Consider the following 19,400-nt stretch of genomic DNA (forward strand, 5'->3'; position numbering starts at 1 on the left):
CAGCAGCCCTCCAGATGGTACCCACAAGATCCAGTAGGAGCAAAGGGGCCCTCCAGACTAGTGATGGTTCTTCTCACCTCACAGAACTCAAGGGTCTCTTTTCTGACCCAGCAATGATGTTCTAATCCAGGTACAGCGGAAGAAAGGACCAAGAGCCGGAGAGACGGCACCGAGCAGGCAAGGGGGCCGCGGGCCTCGCCCCCCATAGTGATTCAGAGGACCGCACCAGAGCCAGACGGCCTGTAATCGCAGCCCAGCTCCACCTGCGCCCTCAGATAGAGTGCTTGGCCTTTCTGTGCCTCAGTTTCATCATCTGTGAAATGGAGATCATCACAGGGCCCACCTGGAAGCATTGCAACAGGATTACACAGCCTGATTCAGGCAGAGCACTCGCACTCCTGCCCTGGCGCCCGGCGGGGCCTTCCGCAGCCCCGCACGCCGCTCCGCGCCAGAGGGCTGAAGCCAGGGCTCCTGAGCCAACTGGGGAGGCTTGGCGCCATTACCCAAACAAACGGGATGTCATGCATGAGGCAGCTTGGCTGGGTCAGACAACGACCAGTCTGACCACCCTGGGCGGGACCTGCAGCCCTCCTCACAACCCTGGGCCCACCGTGTCACCCTGACCCACCACTTCCCATACAACATGGAGGAACGCTTTTCCTTCGGGACCCCCGCTGCAACTGCCCCTGCCCTCTCCCAAGCCCCCAAGCATTCTGCTTTTGCCTTCCTGCAGACTCTGGTCCTAGTCATGCCATTTAGCTCATTTTTGTGTTAGCGATGGCCCAGGTAACTAGCATCTGTACAGTGCATTCCAGTTTTATTGACATGTTTGAATTGCTAATGCACTTACAGGTTTCAAAAAATTAAAAATACATATTAAAAGGCAAACAGTGAGGACTCTCCCTGACACCCCCATCTCTCATCCTTCCAGATCCCAACCTCATCCCCCACAGGTAGCCACCTGTTATTAGTTCCTCAGAGATCCTTCCGGAGTTTCATTATGTAGGCAGAAGCAAATATTCCTATATCCTCCTTTTTTAAACACAAAATGCAGCGTATTGTACATACTGTTCTCTACCTTGCTTTTCTGCACTTGACAGTATGTCTTATACGTCATACAAAACTTTCTACTTCCTGTTTACAACTGCATAGTACTCCTCGCGTGGGTGAAACATAGTCTCCTAAAAAGACTCCTCTTGATGGACATTTACATTGTTTCAAATCTTTTCCCATTGCAAACAAGGCTGCAACAAATAGCCATAAAGATAGGCCCTTTGCACTTATGCAAAGATATTTGTAGGATAAATTCCCAGAAGTGGAATCGCTGGGTCAGAAGATCTATATATTTATAATGTTGATAGCTCTGGCCAAATTGCCCTCCATAGAGGCTATACACATTTATCTGCCCATGAGAAATATGAGAGTGTCTGTTTCTTCACAACTTCACTGTTAGAGTGTATTATCAAATTTCTGGACTCTTGCCAATCTGATAGGTGAAAAAGTTATTTATTTATAAATAAAATATTATTATTTATCATTTAATTTTTATTAAAAAATTATTTAATTTGTATTTCTCTTATTCTGAATGAGACTGAACATCGTTGTATACGTTTAAGAGCCGTTTGTATTTCTTTCCCTTAGATGTACTTTGCTATCCATTCATCTCTTTTGGTCTTCACAACACCCCTGTGAGAAACAGAAGGCAAGTATTAATAAGATTGGCATTTTAAGATGATAAAGCTAAGACTCAAAGCATTTAAGATACTGGCTCAAAGCCATAGGCTGGTATGTGGCAAAGCCAAATTTCATCCTGCATTTTTCTTCCATCTGCCGTGAATCACTCCCCACTGAACCCAGAACAGTGCTGAGATGCGGCCAGAGAAAGGGCCAGGGGACCAGGAGCTGGACCTGGCTTCTCACCGTGGCTCCGGAGTTAGAGGCTCCGTGCCTTTGGGCCAGTCCCTCTTCTAGGGGTAGACTTTCCATATCTATAAAACCAAGATTTGAACTAAATCACTAAGGTCCCTTCCAGGAAATGATTATAGTGGGAAGCACTCCATGAATCTTTTATTATTATTTCTTTTTGAGCGGAGGAAATAAAACCGTTTTCAAACCTCCCAAGATGAGAACTTTCAAATCATACCCGTTCACTTGAACCTAGTCTAATCAGAAGCTTTATGTGAGGAGGCAGGGGATGGGAGAAAGGGGGGCTTCAGGCAGGGTGGGGAAGGAAGGGGGGCCTGTTGCTGGGGCGCGCTGGAGTTGCTCCATTTTGAGAGCCGATGGCAGGATTTTCGGGTGTTTTGCAAGCCAATTGACGTCAAACTGATGACTGAGAGATGGCTATATATGGAATATTTACACCACGGAAATCAGCAAATGCTAGAAATAATGGCCTCCCCATCTACTACCCCCAAGCCAGTTATTCAATATCTCCCAGCCCTTCTCTGCTGGAGAGTCTGCAAAAATCAAAAGCAACAGGGAGACTGGGGAGTTGAGAAGATTTGGGGGAGTGTGGAGGGTTCCAGGACTGTGCTGAGCCCACCAACGCCAGCACGGTGCTCAGGCAGGGCAGCTAGGCCACCTCTCCTCGTCACCTCCAGACCTCCAGGGGGAGAAGATGACCACGACTGCTGGAGCAAACCGCAGGGCTCGAAGCCCTGCTCCCTCATCCTAGCAGTGGGACCTTGGGTTAAGTGGCTTACCTGCTCTGCCTCAGGTTCCTCCTCTGAAAAATCAGGAAGTGACAGCCCACCCACCTCCAGGGGGTTTTGTGAGGACTCGGGAGTTAATCCACAGAAAGACTTTAGAAGAGCGCCTGGCCCAGTGAAGGCTCAGTTAGCGCCGGCTCTTGCACAAGAGCCACAGGCAAGCCTGCTCAGGAGAGCCTGGGGAGGGAAGCCTCCCTGTCTGTTGCTCTGGGACCTCGGGCAGCTCTCTGGGCCCCTCTAGGCCTGTTTCCATGCCTGTAAAGGACTGGATTGGACTGAAGTGGACTGACTCGTCCCTCTACTTCTCTAGGGCCAGCGTTCCCTGATCCCGCTGTGTCTGCCCGGGAGGAGCGCAGCTCTCTGAGGCATGCCACCCCAGGCTTGCTCCCTCCTGCCCTGCACCCCTGCACCTGCTATGCAGCCTTCTACCCACCACAGTGATCGAACTCGCCAGTCTCTCGGCCTGGAGCAGCCCCCTTTTCTCCTCTCCCAGGTTGGGAGTGCGGCGGCTGCATCACCTCCCCCTGGAAGCCTTCCCTGATGTCCGGGTAGAGTCAGGCCTCCTTCTATGAGCCAGGCACCCACACTCTGGTGCTATGTGTGCAGACCCCTGAGCGCTTAAACACACCATGCTTTGAGTCTCTCCCCATCTCCCCACTAGACTCCTTGAGTCAAGAATTTGTTGCTTTTTTTTCCTACCCCCTTACCTTGTCAGAGAAGACCCTCAATGATGGAATGAGGGAGGGAGGGAAAAGTGAATGGAGAAATGGACAGAGGGAGGGAGGGAAGAAAGGAGGGTGGGAAGGAAACCAGGTACTTTCTGAAACAAGCCCTTGCCCCCCCACCTCAGAGCGCTATCCCAAACCTTGACTTTCTGCTGCAGGGTGACCCCTGTAACTCCACATAGCTCCACCGTTCCCCCCCACCAAATCTTGGTATGAAAAAAAAGAGAAATCACCCAGATTAGGGCTGGGTAATGAGGCATGCAAGGTGAGCAAGCACCACATTCCTCACTCATCTTGGCTGGTCCAGAGCTAGCAAGCTCCACTCACTCGTTCTTCCTGCCAGCCGGGGGAACATTTCCAGCTGGTCTGCCAGGGGGCTGGCTCCCCACAGTCTTCTCTGCTGGGACCCAAGAGCTCTATGGATCTTGGGGCTTTAGTGAAGGAGGAGGTGGGCAGGGACAGATGGCAGGTCCCATGGCACTTGCACACCTGAGAGTGAGTGGCTCAGGTCTCAGTGCTGGCAAACGCCAAAAGGCTAGCTCTTTCTCATAGCCACACCCCCTACCACGAGGTTTGCCCCTCCTCCAGCCATAATCCTAGCCCTTCCCTGCTTGATTCTTCCCCATGGCACAAACTGATATCCCATAAATTTTATTTGTTTCTTATTTGTTTATTGTGCCCCTCTCCCAAAAGAATGTGAATCCCACAAGGGCAGCGTTTCATCTCTTCTGTTCACTCCGCATCCCCAGGACCGAGAACACTGTTTAGCACTTCCCGCATGCTTGATCAATACTTGTTGAATGAATGGAAGAATATATCTCCCACCCTCAACCCAAACACACACACATGCACATGCACATGCACACTGATACCTCTACCCAGACCAAATTTCTGGCTGTTATCTATGTCTCACTAAAACGATAATAACTGAGCTGTTGGCCAATAATGAACTTAAGGCATGACTACTTTATAGAGGTATTTACATTTTATAAGGGAGGCCTTTAGAAATGATAAAACCTTTCATGAGCAAATGGAGTGAAGCTATAATGGTGGATTATATGGGGGAGATATTTGGGGGCCCTCTCCTGCCCTGCTCAGAGTGCCTCAAGGCAGATGAGCACAAAGTGGGGAGTCAAGCCCCCAAATTTCACAGCCAACAGCTGGGCCACCTCTAAGTCCAGTTCAGCTCTCCCCAGTTCCCGAACAAGGTATATCAGCTGTCCAGCTCTCTCGTCTTCCCCTGCCTAGCCCCCACAAGAAGGTCTCATTTTGTCTTTGTCTAGGTAGCCACGGCCAGGAGTGAGTTCAGGAGCGTATGGCTCTCCAGAGCAGTGGTTCCCAACCAGGGCCAGGAGTGGCCCAGTCTGAAGCTCCTGGAGGTTCCCTGGCATTTTAGTTAGGTGTTACTAGGTCCAAAACCTCAGGTGCCCAGAAGAGCTGGCATGCTGGCACTCTGGGCTTCAGACCCCACAGTGAAGGCCAGAATGTTCATGGATGAAGCGGGAGACTGCACAGAGCAAAGGGGATACGTGAGCCAATCAATGACAGCTTCCTTACCAAGCATCCTATGAGTGCAGAGCACATGCTTGGGCCCCAGGGAGAGGAACGTCCTGGGCCCCAGGGAGAGGAACATCCTGTGCCCCAGGTCACTGTCTCCTCCCCCCAGGACCCCCAACAGCTCTGATCGGGCCAGGTTCGAGCTGCTTCAGGGGAGCCAATCCAGAGGCTAGCCTTGGGAGGACCCCCGAAAAACAGAGAGTGCTTCAGATTGTGCCTTCACTTAGGAAGATCGCCCATGTGGGGGATGTCTGAGCTTGCCCATCAGGGGACCCCAGCCTACTGAGGCAGCTCTATCACTCCTCTTAGGGGTGCTGTGAACTGCTGGGGAGGGTTTCTTGAGTCCAGACCTCCCGGAGAAGGAGCTGATGGTGTGATAGGGCTGTCCGTCCTGCAGCCCCACCTTCTGGGGGCAGGAGGAGGCCCTGAAGACCCAAGCCATCAGTGATGTAAAGGTGCCCACGCTGGCCAGCAGTGACAAGCCTGGGACATTCAGAATGTGATGGCATCCAGATGTGGCAACTGAAGGACACCCTCGCACCCCCACCTGCTCAGCTTTAGCAGGGGCACACTTTAAAGTGCCGGGATGCTCTCTCAGATGGAGACCACACCCACCCCCTCAGTTCCTGAAGAGCATAGCCTGGGTGGGGGGTGGAGAAGGCAGTAGAGAAGGCTTCTGGGTTACCCTAGAGTGGGGGTGGGGTGGGAAAGGGCACTAGGCCTCCAGCCAGAACTGCTCTATTCTCTGGGAGCAGGGCAGTGTATAACAGGCTCTGGGGAGCCCAGCCACTCGCCGCCAGGACCCCTAAGTGCAGCCCCTCCATTCCGATAGTCTCCATTGATCTCCTGGAGATTTTGCCAGTTGGTCAGTTCTCTATCCCATTTCTTCTTGTGGCTCCAATCTCCTCCTCCTCAGGCCATCCATCATCTGTCCCCCTGTCTGGATCAGCAGTTAGGGGCAGCCTCCTAAAGGAGCCAGGCCCAAGCCTTGGTGTCCCATCAGCCTTCCCACAGGTGCCAAAGACTCCCTCTGCCCTGGCACCTTTATGCTGGGTCTGGCTGTTTGTGCTGCCTCCGCCAAACTTCAGAGGGAGCTGGCTGGCCACACCAAGGACAGGGGTAGCTCCCACCTCCCCACCATGGGGCCATCCTGTGTGCCATTCACACTGCTCTCGGTCCCGTGCCTCTCAGAAGCTCAGTGGCCCCTGAGATAGGAGCTGATAAGAGTTCAAGCACCTGTTTGCCATGGGGGACTCGAAGATAATGACTCATGATGGAATAGAGGCGCACGATTTCCACTTGCCTTCCCAGCTAATTCTCCTCCCATTCTGCCACCCTGCCTCTCAGAAGTTCTCTCGTCACAAAGGGTGCCTGGTGCCACCCACCATGCACGGTGCATGCTGGGACAGGCTTGGCTGAGTCCCACATGGCCCCTTAGGAGCCTCGTGACCTTGAGCGAGTCATCAAGTCTCAAGTCTGAACTTCAGTGTCCCCATCTATAAAATACAAGAACACTCACTGTTTTGAAAGAACAGAGGAGAGTATGGAATGCTCTGGATTCTAGGAAGCCCTGTGTCCAGGAGAGGGGCTCTCATCCCCCCAACTGCTCCAGCTGGTACCCACCCCCAAGTGCTCGAGATGACATGATACAGTGTGACGGAGCAGGCCCGGAGGCTGACTGTGACTTCCACAACCCAAAGCTGCTGTCTCCCCCTCATGACTCCCTTTGTGAAAAGAACAAAGAGGACCAGGCGTATGGCTGAGAGGAGAAGCATGGAAGAAAGCTACATGGAGCAGAGAAGGGTTCGGGTCAAGGGTGAGTCAAACTTGGAGACAGGCATTCCTGGGAGCTGAAAGAGGGTGAGCCCAGCTGGGAGCACGGGAGGGAGGAAAGGCGGCTGCACTGTGGGAGAGCTCTAAGGCCACCTGCCAAGGAAGGTGATGAAGGATGTTACAGCCCTTTGCAGGCATCTGCTAATGAAGGACCCCAGTCCATGATGAGTGCCCTTCAGATGTTTATGGCTAACCCAGGTACTGGCTGTCTTGTCCTCTAGCACTGATGCAACCTCCACTGAGACCACCATGCCTATGTCTTCTGCTCCTGCACTTCTGTGTCCACTGGGCACCAGAAACTCCTAAGGGATCTGCTGACAGTGCTCGGCATCCTGTGGCAAAGCAAGGAAACTCTCACTTTCCCTTTTCTGTCTCAACCCCAACTGTAGGAAATGCCCAGATGTGCAGCCAGTACTCCAAGTGAAAGAGGGGTGCTGAGAGACAAGACCAAGAGATAGACACCCAAGCACAGCTCCACTGCGGTCTGTGTGAATGGCACCCCTGGACTTGTGCAGTGCACAGCCTGTGGCACTGTATGGTGGCCACGTAGATGCTGTACAGTCCTTAAAGCACTCCATCTCTCTGACAACTTGTGTGCTCTATTCCTTGACCAAGCTTGTCTCCTTGTTCATTGCCCAACCTGTACAACCATACACAGAGATGCTGCAATGCCATCTCCTTCCTTTATGGTGAGGTCTCTTCCAGAAAGCTCCTCTGTCTCTCATGCTAGAGGACCCACCCTACCAGTTCTCTAGACACATCTGAACCCCAGCTGTGGGCCCACTATATGTTTAAATTAAGATTTTGAATTCATATTTCCCATACTCCCTCTTGTTGAAGTCATTCCTGCTGCCTTGCTGCCTTGGCAATTGCCCTAAAACAAAGGACTAGAGTTAATGGTCTTCTAATCCAGCTCCGTCACTTTGCAGATAAAAAAAATCAGAGCTCAGAGAGGGGGTGTGGCTTCTCATGGCCAGTTAGTGGCAGAGCAGGGATCCGGACTCCTAGTTCAGTGCTCTGTCTGGTATCCCATATTGTCCCCATCATGGACATACAAGGTTAAGAGCACAGAGTTGCTGAACAAGCAGAGATGCCCCAAACCCAGAGCGCTCTGTACCGCTGCCCCCGTCATTGCCTTCGCCATCAAAGGAATCAAAGACTTTTTTTTTAAGGAGGCAGCTCTGTTTTGTCTACTGGGAAGCAGGGCCCTGTGCTGAGCCAGCCAAGCCAGAAAGCAGGAGCAGGAAAGCACAGGTTGGCTATCAGGATCTGACAAAGCCTGAAGGTCCAAATGCCTGTAGGGAGGTAGGTGGCCCAGTCCCTGCCTTAGGTTCAGGCTGGGCTTGGCTGCTCAGTTCTGCCCAGCTGGTAATGCAGGCCCCAGACACTGGATGCCTGGCTCTGAATGCCAGTTCTTACTGCCTTCAGGTTCTTCTCCAGCCTCCTGGGTCCACGAAAGCCTGCTGGGTGCTCTGTGCCCCTGGTCTATGCCCAGCCAGGCCCAGACAAGCCCACCCTGGCAGGTCATGCTCACCTGACCTCCTCCCTTCCTCCCCCAGCACCACCTCCCACCCCCAGACCCAGCCAGCTTCCCACTCCATCTCAGCCAGCAGTTCTTGAGAACCAGGATCTTTCTCACTGGTTCTCAGGCATAACCCCAGGTTTGAACAAACCAGCCTCCCGGGCACCTGGCAGCACTGGATCCAGGCTTTGGTGACCACTGTGCTGTTCACAAACCGTAACTTCTTGAGGCTTCTCCTTCCTTTGTGACCAGGTAACGTGGTCTTATCCCAACTGCTCTCCCCCAGCTCCCCTAGGGATCCCCCGTCCCCATCTTGCTGGAAACTCCAGTCCCTTGCCAGGTCGCCATCTCAGTTTGTTCCTTCTTATGTCCACATCTTCCCGTCCAGCCAGGTCCAACCATCTGCCTCTCCCCGCTCCCTCTCCTCCCCACCAATCCTTCAGCCGCCCTTGCCCCATACGCGTTCATGGAGCGAGTTGTTGAATTGTTCCTGTCTGCAGGAGGAAGTGGGAACCTGGGAGCCCAGAACCGGCCCCTACCCTGCGGAGAAAAGCTGCTGCTGGGGATTAGGGTCAAGGATAACACAGGCAAGGAAGGGGGAGTAGTTATTGGAGAAAAATAGAAAGAGAATAGGACCGCATAGCATTCCTTTCTGTATGGGTCAGTGAGGTAACCAGCAGAAAATGAACAGCCTCGGTCTAAGCTGCCCTTAATTAACCTGGGCCTCTGGCTCATACCCTTGGGCATTGGCTCAGGGACTTGCAGGGGTGACATTGGGGGAGCGAAGACAGCTTTGCTCAGAGACCATCGTTGCTAGGAGAATCAGGAATCCCCACCCCTTGGTCCCTCCGCCATGCACCTAAAAGACTGAAAATGATCTGCCTGTGGGTGTCACAAGACTCGACATCGCGATGTGTTCCTTTGCATTAAGCACAACTGTAAATAATTTCTAATAAAATGTAAATACATCTGAGAGAGATTAAAAATTAACTTGGCCTCAGTTTCCTTAAGTGGAAGATAAGGACTCAGGCGAGAGGGTTGCTAAGGCCCCTTCGGGCTCTGATGTTCTGCTCCTTGAAAGGTCACAGGAGAGGGGTTTCTCAGCTCCCGGGGCACCCAGAGGGCCCCGCTCTGGAGGAGTCGGGCTGAGATGCCCAGGTGGGCACAGGAAGACAGGTGGGCACCAACAGGGGAAGCCTGCCAGTCCGCCATTCTAGGCAGAGGTTGGCCTGCGAAGAAGCTGGCTCTGCATCCAGCGGTCAGTCCCCACCAATCCCTTCTTCTAGACCCCAGTCAGCCCCTCCTCCCCTGCCTCCCCCAGTCAGCTGGCAGACTGTGCTTCTCACTGGGCTTCACTTTGCATTTTTAAAGGCCGGTACTGGGATTCCTGGAGTCAGTTGGGGGAATGTTTCTGGATGGGGAGTCCCACGGTTCCACAAACCATGACACATCGGGGATCCCCTGAGGTCCCCCCCAAGCCAAGTGGGCTTCCTTTGTTCTTTCCATCAGGAAATAGTTATCTGTGCCTCCCCTGCACGGGGCACTGCGGTCGCTCAGTGCCGCGGGTACAACAGTAAGCTGGGAAAGAATGAATCCGCCCTCAGGACATCTGCAGTCCAGTGGGAGAGATGGCCAAGTCCCTCAGAGATCTCTGCGTCCCTTCTGCCCCCTCCTCCTCAGCCTCCCCCTCCCACCACCCCTCTGCTGCCTGCAGGGCAGCAGCTCCAGAGCCGCGTTTTGATCCTGCCAGGTGGCAGGCCGCTACAGCCCCCCAGGAGCCTGCGCCTGCCCTGGGGTCCCAGCTGCCAGGCCATGAGTGGGTGCAGAGGCTCGGATAAAAGGGGGAGACCTCGCCTGTGGCTTTTGCTCTTTGGCTGTGCCTCAAGCCGGTGGCCTGCCAGTCTATGAAGCAGCCTACTTCTAAGCCCTCCCGCTTCTGGGCATGAAAAGCGCCACTCAGGGCTGCTGTGCCTGAGTGCACAGAGTCCCCTCAGGAGAAGCCTCGTAGCCAGTGCTGAGAGGCCTTTGATGTGGCCCCCTCCCCTCTCCTTGACTGTATTCTTGCTTTCTGTCAAAGTCCTACCTCTCCTTCCCAACAGGTCCTCCCGCTTCCACAAAGCCCACGTTCAGCCCCCAAAGGTAGGGGGCTCTGCTTCTCTACGCTTCCACGCCCTTGCTTATGAAATGGGGACAGCTCACCCTGCCTGCCTCAGTGCACGGCTGGAAGTACAGTGAGGCTGTGGGTAAGACAGGAGCTATGTATGTGCCCGGCGCTGCTCTAGGGGCTCTGTGCTTATTCCCTCACTTAGTCTTCCCAACCAACCTCTGAGGAACATAGTAGAGTAGCTCCATCTTACAGATGTGCACACAGATGCTCAGAGCAGATGCGCAAGGATACGCAGCGAACAAGTAGCAGAGGCAAAATTTGAATGCGGGTCTGTGTGCCTCGCCGACTACCCCAAACTGCCCCCAAAGCCGCTTATAAATAAGGAAATGCTGTACGGACTCAAGAACATTATTATCATCCCAACTGCCATGGTGTCTTCAGGCACACCTTCACGCCACTCCCCCCAGCTCTGTCTGAAAGCAGAAGGCTGACCCCGTGCCCGGATGCAGGTCCTGGAATTACTCAATTTCAGCTCCCCACAAGATCCTTCCGAACCTGGTGCTCCCCCACCACAACCCCTCCTGAACTCACCAGCTACCTCTGTCTGGCCCTGGGATCCAGGAGCTGGTGTCAAGAAGAGGTCTGCAGACGTGAGAGAGAGGCCGGGAGGAGAGGAGCAAGCCTGGCCAGGGCCGGGAGATGGATGGGCCCTGCTCCTTGCTGGCTGGCATTGGACCGGCCTGGGAGACGAGGATCGGAGCAGGGCAGTGATGTGCAGCTGCTGGCCAGGGGAAGCCAGCCTGATGCCTAATCAGATCAGATGCCCCTGCCCACAATCCCCCCCCGCCCATTCCTCTACCTCCCTCTGTCACTCACTGACCTCCCCGCCTTGCTTCCCAGCCTTGCCCTCCCTGAGGTCTCCAGCTGCCCCAGCTGATTTTATAAATGGCCCTTGCAGGAGGTGGACACCTTGGCTAATTGAATCAGTGCCTAGGAGGCAGGAGGCTGGTTAGCATCACAGCTGAAAGGTGGTGGCAGCAACAGCTTGAGTGTGACCATTAGGGAGGAGTCTAAGTGAGCAGAGTGGCCCAGGCAATCTGGACCTCCGTATATTCTGAGGTGTCAAGGTGGGAACTCACCAGGGGGCCCTGGATGCCCCCACCATGAGCCCAGAGCAGACTCACAGGGTACACCACAGGCCAAAACACACACACACACACACACATACCACTCATGCTCTCGGCAAAAAGAAAATATAAGGAGGGTGAGAGAGAGAACAGAAACAGGAAGAATGACATAGTGTGCTTGTGTATCTGCGCACCTACGTGCCTCTGTACACGTCTCTGATGGGCACCGCTCATGAGGCCGTTCTTCCCTGCCCCAATGTCACCTCTGCATAATGATCAGCCAGGAAAAGCAGTTTCTAAGTGTCCCGGTCACAGCAGAGCATCTCATGGCATCAACAGCTGCCAGGGAGCAGACCCCAGCGCCATGAGGACCTTTCCTGGAGACCTGTCACTTGGTCCCCTGGAGACCAGTCTGTTCCCTTACCTATGAATTTGCCTCTGACAGCCAGGCTGGCACAGAAACACTTCAAGGAAAGCTTTACCTCTGTGTTTCTGTTTGAGATGGATCCCTAAGGCTCACCCGGCCGTTAGTCCATTCAGTCAGCATCCCCGGCATAGCCACTCTGCGTGTGGGCTGCACGAGGGCAGGGGATGGGTCTGTGTGGCTCCCCCAGCTCCCCCGCTCTGGACGGGGCGGGGACGTGGCACGGACTAAGGGTGGTGCCCACGTCCTCGGCGACAGTGCGGTTGCGGCTGGCTGCCCTGGCACTCTCTGTGGGATGACCCACCCACCTGGTCACGTCTCCGGAGAGGGACACCGATGGCACGGTCATTGTCTTTAACAGCTGCCTCAAGGACTTTCATTACCCCTCCCAACTTCCCCAAATGCTCCACTTCCCCTGCCCTCCCGCCCTCACATCCACCTTTCCCTAGGGCCCCATCTACCACTTCCCTTTAGAGCAAAGAACAGAAGAACTCAGAAGTCCCTGGATCTCTAAGGAGAGGAAAGCGGGGAGGAGGGGGCCATTTTCAGCTTAGGGGCCCCCACCAGTAGGAGGCAGGGTCCGCAGGGCTCCAAGTGGGATTTGAGCATTGGAAGGGGCAGGCTCCCACACGCCAGTTCCTAGGGTTATCCTCCATTCTTGAGCAAACGCGGAAGTTCCCTGTCAGCGCCAAGCCCCCACACCTGGTGCCGCTAAGCCCCCAGTGGTCTTTTCCACAGGCTAAGACTGCCCCCTGCCGGGGTGAGCCAGGACGTCCACCTCAAGTGCCGCCTGAGGAAATCAGAACTGTGGCATCCTGGCTTAGGAGTCCCCCAGCTCCTGTCCCGGCCCGGGGAGGGGAATGACGGAAGCACTTAGAGGCCTCGGCCTTCCTGCTTCCACTGTATTCCGAGGCTGGGATTGGACGGTGGCAACAGGGACAGCTCTTTGGCCCAGACAAGAGAGGCAGGGCTCTGTCTCTGGCTTGCTCACCCATTGCCTCAACTTCCCTTAACAAGGGGCAAAGGCCTGGTTTGAGATAAAACGTCGATCACAACACACCCACACCAGAGAGGCTCTGTCTCATTTCCCTCCTGAGCTCTGGCGCCCCTTTCCAGCTGCTTTTAGGACTCTCCTGGCTGGATACAATAAAGCCATCTTAACCTCTACACGTCAGAAACCAAGCTCACCTTCTTCACCAAACCTGAATCTTTACAGAAACTCCATTTCTCAGCGTTCCATGCCCAACATGACTCCAAGATCTGCAGGCCCGATCTCGACATCTTTTGAGTCCATTCTTTTCTGAATTTCTCCTTCCAGGGCAGCCTCAAACCATTCCTAACCCCAGTCCCATTTTCCACAGCGCTGGTGGGGTTATTGCCCTCATGCACAGCTCTTCTGGGACTCTGCTCAAAAGCCTCATCGTGCCTCCTTCCTCTCGAATCCCTCCTTCCACAACACGGTTGGAAGCTGCCTTCCCAAAAAGATGGCTGCGTGTTCCCTCCACTCTGAACATGGAACTCCTGCCTGAGCACCTACATACCCCCACACATCCTCACTTTTCTGCCCATGATGCTCTCTTCACACACTCCTTTAGTCTTCATCAAATTCCGTCCCACCCTTGGAGATCCACCTTCCAGATGAAGTCTTTCTTCACATGTCCCATGATAAACAGCTGCCTCCTCTGGCCCCCAGGACCCTGATTCCCCTCTTGTGGCACTAATGCCCCCCTCTTGTAATAGGCCCCTGTGTCCTTGTCTCAGCCCCCTCTGGGCTGCCAGCATCTTGAGGCCAGGGCAGTCTAGAGCCTGACAATGCTCCATAATATTGGCAGAATTGGTTGGGAGCAGAAGTTACGGACACGACATGGCATAATACTGGCATGGACTGAAAGCAGGTTTTGATGAGAGGGAAGGGTACAGGACATAGAGGCTGACCTGTAGGGAAGTGGGATACTGAGGGCCCATGGAGAATGACAAAGCAGGAAGAGTTCTCAGAGCCTACATGGTGGACACAGAAGGCAAGTCTTAGGAAGGCAAGGAATTGATCCAGGGCCACACAGCTCTTAGTCCCACTTCTAGTGCATAAGAGGCTCTGTGACTGCCAACTCTTTCCCACCCTCCAGTACAGCTCTTCGCATATATGCCCTGCTTCCCCACTATTTTCCTGGGGTTGACCCTAAGCTAACAAAGGGTTAGAGATGCTTAAACATCCTTCCCAAGCTGCCCTGACTTTCACAGACCTGCTACTCTGTGGACAAATGCTTGGGACCCAGCCTAGGCTCAGAGAGGATCTTGCTGCTGGGACAGGAAGTATCAATGGTGGCCAGCTGAAGCATTCGTCCCCAGGAGGGCTGTGGCTGTCGCATCCCATCCCCACCCCACAGCACTGATGCCACACAAAAATATTCCAGAAATTTTAATGCCACAGAGAAGTCCAAAACCTACAGAAAGCGACAGCCATCCTCCCGGGTGCCTGGAGCCAGGGCTATCCCCAGCAGGCAGGAGGCCCGCACAAGCCAAGGAACCAGGGCAATTTGCTGACATCCTTTTGTCCTCTGCCCTAAATGCCCAAGGTTCCTTTAGGCCGGGGAAAGAAAGAAGAGGAAGTGGAAAGGGGTAGGAGGAGGGTGCGTCGCTTTCAGGCACTCTTCCTGCATGGGGATGGTGACTCATGCAGCAGACCCTGGGAGGGACAATTCCTCGGACCAGGCTAAGGTAGGCCAAGCCCAGGGTTCCGGAAGGAGCAGAGGGAAGTCCCTGGAATGCAGCAGCCAGGAGGAGTAACCAGCAGAAACTAGAAGGAAGGCCTGCTGCCACCCTCCCGCTCCTTCTCACGGACCTCTGACCCCACCCCCGGGGGGACAGGCAGGCTTCAGCACCCACAGGCTTCAGCACCCGTATTTGATAAGGTCTACGCCTTCTCCACCCCCATCACTTTGGGCCTTTCTTAAGAATGACATTGTCATACTCAGTTCCCTGTGGCCAGCCAGAGGCAGAGAAGTCCTGCCCTGCTGGGTAGACGTGCTGGAGGCTGCCAGGGTCCCTGTCAGCTGTGGCCTGCCTCCTCCAGGCCTCACCCTGGGGCTCCTGTGGGCTGTCATACAGGGACAGGACAGCCACTCCCTCAGGCTCATCATATATGTGGTCAGGTCGCGGGGGTGGGTGCTCCTCAATGCTGTCATACAGAGGGTCCGTGGGGGGCTGGGGAGGGACCGCCAGGATGCCCCTCAAGCTCTTCCCCAGGTTACGGGCCACTGCATCGAAGGGCACTGCATACTCCCCCTCTGGGCCCCGTGGCCGGGCGGTGGGCACTGGAGTGGAGGGCGACGGAGGTGGCAGTGAGTCGTGGGGCCGGGAGTAGGGGCTTTCTGGCCGGGGCAGCACCGCAGGGACCGTGGCTAGCTGGGTTTGGGGCCCAGGAGGGGCGCTGTTCTTCTGGGCCGAAATGGCTTCTTCCAGGGCCAAGAAGATCTCGTTGCCTTGCCACGTTTCGAACTCAAAGTTGCCCTCTCCAGAGATGCAGCGTCGGCCTGCCTCGAAGGAAAAGGTTACCTGGGTGGAGGGGAAAGGGAGATTATTAGCCAGGCCCCAGGGTGGAGTTGCTTCCCCTGGACCCAGCTCCCAATCACAAGCCTGTCACCTCCAGCTTCCCTCCACAGGAACTGGGGGAGCTTCTCCCCAAGCTGGTTCTCCTCCCTCTGGGTTTTTTCCCTAACAAGCAAAGCCCTCACTCTTCTCCTTTCTTTCTCCCTCCCATCCAACCAAGTACAGAGCTTGGTATATATTCAACCTTAGGAATGCCGGCCACCATTCACCCCTCTGACCACTCTACCTCTTCCTGTTCTCCTGTCCTTCCACCCCACCTCACTCTCCCACCCCCACCTCCACCCCCTGGCTCTTTCCCCACTAGCTCTTTTTCTTCTGCTGGCTTTTATCTCTGTCTTTCCTTCCTCCTCCCATTCTCTCCTCCTTTGAGGGCCCCTTTGCCCTCTCCCTGACAATCTCTTCTCTCACAGCTCTCCTTTCTTTCAACCTGCCCTGTGGCGGCCCCTGCTCACCTTGTCCCGCCCAAAGCGCCTCAGAAACCTGTAGGGCCACTCAAACAGCTGGGTGCCCAGCTCAGGGCCACTCCACAACTCCAGGGCAGTCTCCCCAGCCCGGAGGGTATAGGATCCCCGGAGCCGGCACCTCTCACTGGCTTCTGTGGGTCTCATGGTCACAGCAAACTCCTTGCGGGGGGCTACTGGGGAGGAGAGGGGAGAAAGCGGTCAGTGGGAAATAGCTGGCCTGCCTCAACTCTGCCCTGCTCTAAATGAACGTGCCAGAGGCCTCCAGAAAAAGCATTAGCCATGTGCCCATGACCCCATAGCCTGTGTCTTGAAGGCTGAGCTGCCCTAGGACAGGTCATACTCCCCAAAATGCCAGATACCTCCACCCCCTCCCCTAGTCGGCATCATGCCCTAACCACACGCACCCCAACCTTGTGCCCACATCCTTCCTGCCCCTGTTGCCAGAGCCACAGCCTTGTCTTCTCCATCTAATCTCCCCCCCAACACAGCCACCTCCCAAAGTCCTAATGTCATGGCTGCAGGTGCAGCTGACCCTGCCCTCCCAGCTCTCAGCCTACCCACCCACTGCTGACGCCATCCAGCGCCTTCTGTGAGGTGGGGCTTGAATGTCACCTGTGTCCACTTGCTCCCCCCACACACCCAACCCGGTGGGCTAGACGTCACAAAAAGGGACTGCCTTGTCAGCAGAACGCTCCCTTGCCACAGGACACTTTAAATCCACAGAAGCAAAACCATTCTCTTCTCAGACAGAGAAGGACAGAGAGTCCAAGAGCAGCACCTTACTGAACCCCCCCAGCCTGGCCCTCTCCCAGCAGCAGGGCCTGGGCAAGAGGGAGTGAGCTCAGGGCAGGCCTGGCTCCCCCACCTCGGCCTCTCCCGGAAGCGATGCAGAGAGACTGATAAGGGGCTGGCCGGGCCTGGGGGCAACCACAGGGCAGGAAGACTCACATGCGGCTGTCGCCCACAGCCCCACCCCACCACAGCCCTGGGGAGGCCACCCCCCGGGGAAGATGCAGCCCCTCACCTGCAGTCGTGCCGCTGTACAGTTCATTCTCCTCCATGCAGGGCCGGCTGCCCTTCCCCCCAGGCCCCAGCAGCTCCTTCCTCTGACCCTGAGGAAGACGCCAGGGTCTCACCGCTGGCCCCCATGCCCAGCCCCACCTCCGGCCCAGGCCTTCCTCCAGAGCACACTCAGCCTGCTGTCCCTGTCTGCATTCTGGAATGGGGTCCCCCCCTGCAAGGAACTGCCCCCAGCATCCTGAGCTTGGCTCTTATAACACCTGCCCACAGCAAGTACCGAGTGCCCCCCTCCCACATGCCATGCCCCCTCGCCCTTTCTGTACCCGTAGATGGCTCACAGGGAAGGCCAAGATGCAGATGGCCTGGATCCAGTCACTGCGCTCTGCGGCGGGGGCTGCCAGCAGGTACAGGCGCTCCTTGGTCTCCAGGAAGAAGGCGCTGGTGTCCCGGGGGCTGCTGGCCTCCCCGCCGGCCTCAGCCACCCGTAGGCAGTCACTGAGGCGGATCACCCTCCTGGCAGCCTCGCCCCGGCGCGGCTTCTCTGGGCCCTCCTGGAGCTCCAGCCGGGCCAAGGCGCAGTCTGACTCTCCATACAGCACAGCCCCAAACCGGCGCCATTTCTGAATCCAGATGCATGGCCGGTGGGGTGCCAAGAGGGAGCCACCGAGAAATGGATGGTGACCAAAGGGGAGAGGAGGAAGCATGGGAGAGGTCATGGGGCTGCATTCAGGGACAAGGAGAGAGGTGAAGATCACAGGAGACCCAAGGAGTCAGAGAGAATAGCAGGGACCTTAGCAATTAGAAATCGTTGGAGATCTGCCCCCCACAACCAAGGAAGAGACAGTGACAGCAGGTAGAATGCCGAAGGCAGAAAGGCACAACGGTGAGCCCATGGAGGCAGACTGCAAGGCAGGCCCAGCCAAGATCCAAGTCAAAGGGCAAAATCCTGTAAGTCCCTGAAGCCCAGAGGAGGGATGAGAGGGCAGCACAAGGGCCCTGACCAGAGACCATGGTTCTCGCTCTGTGTGAGGTCTGGCAGAAGGCCCCAGGCCAGGAACTTCAGTCCACCCTCTTGAACCTTCCTGCTTCATCCCTTGACAGGTTGGGTCATGAGAGAGACAGAGAAGCCCTAGTGTGAATCAGCTGAGGGAAAGAGGACTTCCTCATTTAAAGAGGCCAAAGAAGGAAAAGGAGGCTGGCCACAGAGACCCCCGTTCAAGCTTGCCACCAGCCAAAGTCACCCCACCAGAGCAGGAAAGGGAGAAGGAACCCCACTGCAACCCCGAATTATCCCCTCTGCTGCTCCTTCCCGTCCCTTCCCTTCCCAAGCATCCCCGTGACAAGTTACCACAGAGCCAAAGAGGCAAGAAATGGAGTTAGAGCCCTTCTTTACCCCCCTCCCCATTGGTGAACTGAACAGCCGTCTGCAAACAGCACAGTCTGGGGCCTGGCTGGGGAAGCAAGCGGCTGCTGAGGAAGGACTCCTCCCAAGCTTGAGCTCTGGGTCTAACATGGTGGGTGGCATAGTGCCTATCTTCCCATAAGGGTTTTGAAACATTCGGGGGCTCCTCCTCCTCCCCAGGGATTTCTAGCAGCCCCCCCCCCCCAGGCCTTCTGCCCAGTCCCAGCACAGTCTTGCTCTTACCTTTCCAAAAGTCTGCTGCTGCAGCAGGTGTAAGAAGCCCTGCTTCACTGCCACTTCTTCCATCCTCCCACCGTGCCGGCACCCCAGCCCTTCAGCTCTCTCCTTCCACTCCAGCCCTCTTTTTCTCCTCCCTGCTGTGTGTTCCCCCTTCTCTCAAGTTCATTTCCTCTCTGCCTAGAGTTTTCTGCACTGTTCTCGTCTGCTTGATGACGACAAACCGATGGGCCCTGTGGTTTCTTGGCTCTGTGTGTGTGTGTGTGCGTGTGTGTGTGTGTGTTTGACGAGTGAGTTTCATGCACAAGCTTCCTGCATTTTCACTGAGTAAGATAATTTCTGAAAAGCTAATTTCCAGTTTTTCGGCCAGCAACAACTCAGGTACAGAAGCTGGCCAAGGAGTCACCAAACAAGGGAATGGCTGACCTAGAGCAACAGAGAGACCCAGAACCAAATTCAACAATAAAACCAATAGCAAAAGGCCCTCATACTCAAGTGGGATGCTCAGCATGAAACAGTTGGAAGAGAACTTAAAAATCAACCAGACTAAGTCCTTAATTAAAAAATGAGTAGACTGGGGGCGCCTGGGTGGCTCAGTCGGCTAAGGGTCCGACTCTTGATTTCGGCTCAGGTCATGATCTCAAGGTCTTGAGATGGAGTCCCGC

The 19,400-nt window shown here is 55.2% G+C and overlaps 1 protein-coding gene and 1 long non-coding RNA gene across 8 annotated transcripts in view; both read right to left on the minus strand.

Annotated features, from left to right (window-relative positions):
- LOC145718469 (uncharacterized) overlaps positions 1 to 19,400 on the minus strand; it is a 436,241-nt gene that overhangs the window by 261,360 nt on the left and 155,481 nt on the right. The window lies entirely within an intron of this gene.
- Positions 14,408 to 19,061, minus strand: DOK2 (docking protein 2). 6 transcript variants are annotated; one of them, XM_031040617.2, is made up of 5 exons: positions 18,742 to 19,061; positions 17,420 to 17,716; positions 17,101 to 17,188; positions 16,065 to 16,249; positions 14,408 to 15,558 (listed from the first exon to the last, which is right to left on the minus strand). In XM_031040617.2, exons 1-5 carry the CDS (start codon positions 18,802 to 18,804, stop codon positions 14,938 to 14,940), a joined length of 1,254 nt encoding a protein of 417 aa, XP_030896477.1. In that variant the 5' UTR covers positions 18,805 to 19,061; the 3' UTR covers positions 14,408 to 14,937. The 6 variants fall into 6 exon arrangements, with proteins under 6 accessions (XP_030896477.1, XP_006744759.1, XP_081666006.1 ...); XM_006744696.3 differs by having other exon boundaries at positions 17,435 to 17,716; positions 18,742 to 19,014; XM_081809880.1 differs by lacking the exon at positions 18,742 to 19,061 and having other exon boundaries at positions 16,065 to 16,246; positions 17,435 to 18,721.

The sequence above is a fragment of the Leptonychotes weddellii genome, chromosome 2 (assembly GCF_054177405.1).
Source record: "Leptonychotes weddellii isolate Sample4059 chromosome 2, ASM5417740v2, whole genome shotgun sequence".
Taxonomy (NCBI): domain Eukaryota; kingdom Metazoa; phylum Chordata; class Mammalia; order Carnivora; family Phocidae; genus Leptonychotes; species Leptonychotes weddellii.